The sequence below is a fragment of the Megalobrama amblycephala genome, linkage group LG13 (genome assembly GCF_018812025.1).
Source record: "Megalobrama amblycephala isolate DHTTF-2021 linkage group LG13, ASM1881202v1, whole genome shotgun sequence".
Classification (NCBI taxonomy): domain Eukaryota; kingdom Metazoa; phylum Chordata; class Actinopteri; order Cypriniformes; family Xenocyprididae; genus Megalobrama; species Megalobrama amblycephala.
The window spans coordinates 37703722-37707963 of NC_063056.1; the positions used below are offsets into that span (position 1 = coordinate 37703722).

The following is a 4242-nucleotide window of genomic DNA, read 5'->3' on the forward strand; positions in this document are numbered from 1 at the left end:
CATTCCCTTTGACTTATCGCTCTGTCTAAAGTTAGCAGATAAAACGCGTTCCGTTCAACAAGCCAATACACTCGAACGAACGTTTAAAGAACGTAAAAAGAACGCAAAACGAACCACAGGCGAGGCCAAAGAAATCCCGACGCTCCCTAACACGAGCCATCTGTCCGTAAACCCCGCCCGCGTTTCGCTTATGAACAGCAGACAGCGGGGCGCCTGGAAACAGGTTTGAACAGCTCACAGAAACTCTGACTCTACACAGCGCGACTCTTTATTCGTGTCAGGCATTTGTGTGGTTTTCTTCTCTTCGCTCGTTTCGTGATCCGCGGAGCCGCGTCTGGGGCGCCGCCGCACTTTCCGAAAAGTTTGACCGGAGTAAAAGCCCGTTTGACAGGATAAATCAACAAAGAGAGGAAGAGCGCTGGCGCAAAAGGAGACAAACCGCAGAAGGAAAGTATGGCCGCGCGCGATGCATCCGCGCTCTTCCTGCTAGCCTTTGGAATACTGGGAGCGAGCGCGCAGTACGGAGACCGCGGCATGTCGGTTCCCGAGCACGGCTTCTGCCAGCCCATCTCCATCCCTCTGTGCACGGACATCGCGTACAACGAGACCATCATGCCCAACCTTCTCGGCCACACGAACCAGGAGGACGCGGGGCTGGAGGTGCACCAGTTCTACCCGCTCGTCAAAGTGCAATGCTCGCCGGACCTCAAGTTCTTCCTGTGCTCCATGTACGCGCCGGTGTGCACGGTGCTGGAGCAAGCGCTGCCGCCGTGCCGCTCGCTGTGCGAGCGCGCGCGTCAGGGCTGCGAGGCGCTCATGAACAAATTCGGCTTCCAGTGGCCAGAGAGCCTCGCGTGCGAATCGTTCCCGGTGCACGGCGGAGAGCTGTGCGTGGGTCAGAACACGTCGAGCGCGCCCGTCAACCCGACGCCAGATGTGACACAAGCGACACCCGACCACGTCCCAAAGGGGCGTTTTAAATGCCCAGCGTCGCTCAAAGTGCCGCCGTACCTCAACTACCGCTTTCTGGGCGAGGAGAACTGCGGCGCGCCGTGCGAACCCAAAAAGCTCCACGGGATGATGTACTTCAGCGAGGACGAGCAGAAGTTCGCGAGGATTTGGATTGGGATTTGGTCGGTTTTGTGCTGCGCGTCCACTTTGTTCACCGTCCTGACTTATTTGGTGGACATGAAGCGCTTTAGTTACCCGGAGAGACCCATCATATTCCTTTCCGGGTGTTACACGATGGTGTCCATCGCGTACATCGCCGGATTTCTGCTGGAAGACAAAGTGGTTTGCAACGAGCAGTTCGAGAATGAGTTCCGGACGGTGGTGCAGGGCACCAAAAAAGAAGGGTGCACCATTCTGTTCATGATGCTGTACTTCTTCAGCATGTCCAGCTCCATCTGGTGGGTCATTCTGGCGCTCACCTGGTTCCTCGCGGCCGGGATGAAATGGGGCCACGAGGCCATCGAGGCGAACTCGCAGTACTTCCACCTGGCGGCGTGGGCAGTGCCGGCCATCAAGACCATCACCATCCTGGCGGTGGGTCAAGTGGATGGAGACGTCCTGAGCGGCGTCTGCTTCGTGGGCATCAACAGCGTGGACGCGCTCCGCGGCTTCGTCCTCGCGCCCCTCTTCGTCTACCTGTTCATCGGCACCTCGTTCCTCCTGGCGGGGTTCGTGTCTCTGTTCCGCATCAGGACTATCATGAAGCACGACGGCACCAAGACGGAGAAGCTGGAGAAGCTGATGGTGCGCATCGGCATCTTCAGCGTCCTGTACACGGTTCCGGCCACCATCGTGATCGCGTGTTACTTCTACGAACAGGCCTTTCGCGCGCAGTGGGAACAAACCTGGAGCGCGCAGTCGTGCAAGACGTACGCGGTGCCGTGTCCCGCGCACAACCCGCAAATAAACCCGGATTTCACGGTGTTTATGATCAAGTACCTGATGACCCTGATTGTGGGAATCACGTCTGGATTCTGGATATGGTCTGGAAAGACGCTGAATTCATGGAGAAAGTTCTACACGAGACTGGCAAACAGCAAACATGGAGAAACAACAGTGTGACGAACTGCTTTTTTATCCTTCACTTTTTTTTTTTCCTGTTTAAAGAGATGTACATAAACATTGTGATTTTTTTTGTAAGTATATATTTGTATTTAAATCACACTTGGATGTTCTTTTTTTAATCAAAGGAACTTTTTTTGGACAGCCCGTATTGTTTTGGAGATTATTTATGCCTTTTCTCTCTTGGAATACTCTGGGTGGGGATCTGCTTTTTAAGCCTGTATGTAAAACTGTGTCTTTTTTAATCGACATCAGTATTTCCATGGGCAAATATTCAAACTGCTTTTTACATGCAAATAATGCAGAAATAATAATAATGTGTGTGAATTGTGCACCCAGCACTTATGGCCGCATATCATGGAAAGAATTGAGCTTTAAATTAAAGCTTTGTGACTGAGATTTGTCTGGGTGCAGATGAATTATAGTACTGGAATGTTTTATGGAGGCCGAGAACAAAAACGGCAAGTGATCCGTGCTGGAAAAACTGCTTAACCCAGCGTGAACTGGTTTGCTGGTCTCCCAATCTGGTCTGGCTCGGACAGCAGCAATCTCAGGCTGTTTTCAAATGTTTTTAAGATGTAAAGTTAAGTGCCTTTTTCATTTTGGAGCAGCATTGGGCTCAGGCCTGCACTTTTGTTTAACTCAAACAAATGTATACATGTGTTTCTTCAGTCTGTAATGATATTTCAGAAGGTTTTTTGTTCTCCTATGGCTCTTTTGCACAGAAGTACCTCTAAACATACAGCTAGAACGGGATGGACGGTGTTTGCAATGCACTTCTCAAATAGTTTAATGTCTGTGTTGGTATCGTAACTAATCCATGAAAATGATGTGAAAAATGGCATGCCGACTTTCTGGTGCATACGTGTTGGGATAAACCGATAAATCGGCCGATATTTGGCTCTTTTTGAGATGGTCAGCAGCGATAATCGTGTCCGCTCGTCCTGTTTGTCATTTCCAAAATCTAACGACAGGCCTGCTGATGGATAATGCGATTTGCTTTTCATATTTTTGAGTAATGCTGCATTCGATTTCTGGTTATCGGTATCAGCATCAGCCATTAAAAATCCCACGTCGATCAAGCACTACATAGTAATTCACATAAACTTTTCATAATTCTTCTGGGTTTGTCGTGTCATCATGTGCTTTTTTTTTTTAAATGCCTTTTACTGACCATCGGAAAATGTTGATTCTTGATTGTTTATGACAAATATCTCAAATGCAAATGAATGTTTTTTGTTTTTCCAAAGGAAAATGCACATGTTGATTGCGGAAAGCACTGGCAGATAGAGGCCTGCTCTGTTGAGATGCATCATGCATGAATCTGACATGTATTTAAACAAGCTAGCATTACAGTTTTCTACACCGGTGACGTCTCTTATTTTCTTCTTTCTCATACTTCTGCTTGTGATACTATCAAAAACCCTTTATATTTATAGACAATAGTTTATATTATTCCGTTCTTTAAAGAATAAACTTCTCATTTGTACAAAACGTTCATTTTTATGGCAAGTGAGTTTGTTTAGATGGCTGATTGTTTTTTTTGTTTTGTTTTTTGTCTTTAGTTTTACTTAATCTCTCTTTCCTAATGCTATCACCTGGTTTTACTATGAGGAATGATTTTTGTCAGATTGAGGCAGACTTTTAAAAAAAGTGTTTTTCAGTAACAATTTACATGTATAGGTATCATGAACTAACAATGTTTTTAAAGCCCACCAATGCACCATCGTCCATTGTTATCTCATGTTAGTTCATAATGCATAAATTAAAGGAATAGGTCACCCAAAAATGGAAATTATCCCATAATTTACTCACCCTCGAGTTATCCTTGGTGTACATGACTTTCTTGACAACAAGCTAGGTTTTCTTACAAAAACACATTGCTTCACTTCAGAAGGCATATTTGTTTATTTATTAACCCACTGGAGTCGTATGGATTATTTTTATGATGGATGGATGGATGCACTTTTTGGAGCTTCAAAAACTCGGCCACCATTACAAAGCTGGGAAGAGCCAGGATATTATTTAATATAACTCTGACTATGTTCGACTGAAGTTATATGCACTTAGTATGGCTTGAGGGTGAGTAAATTATGGGATAATTTTCATTTTTGGTTGAACTATCCCTTTAAAGGGTTAGTTCACCCAAAAATGAAAATTCTGTGATTA

At 46.2% G+C, this 4242-nt stretch overlaps 1 protein-coding gene across 1 annotated transcript; it reads left to right on the top strand.

Moving 5' to 3' along the window:
* On the top strand, positions 1–3571 carry fzd1 (frizzled class receptor 1). Its single transcript, XM_048153942.1, has one exon. The coding sequence runs from the start codon at positions 454–456 to the stop codon at positions 2071–2073; it is 1620 nt and encodes a 539-aa protein (XP_048009899.1). The 5' UTR covers positions 1–453; the 3' UTR covers positions 2074–3571.
* The last annotated feature ends 671 nt before the right edge of the window (positions 3572–4242 follow it).

Excerpts from the sequence above, each read along its gene's own strand:
- fzd1 (XM_048153942.1), top strand. The coding sequence starts at position 454 with ATGGCCGCGCGCGATGCATCCGCGCTCTTCCTGCTAGCCTTTGGAATA.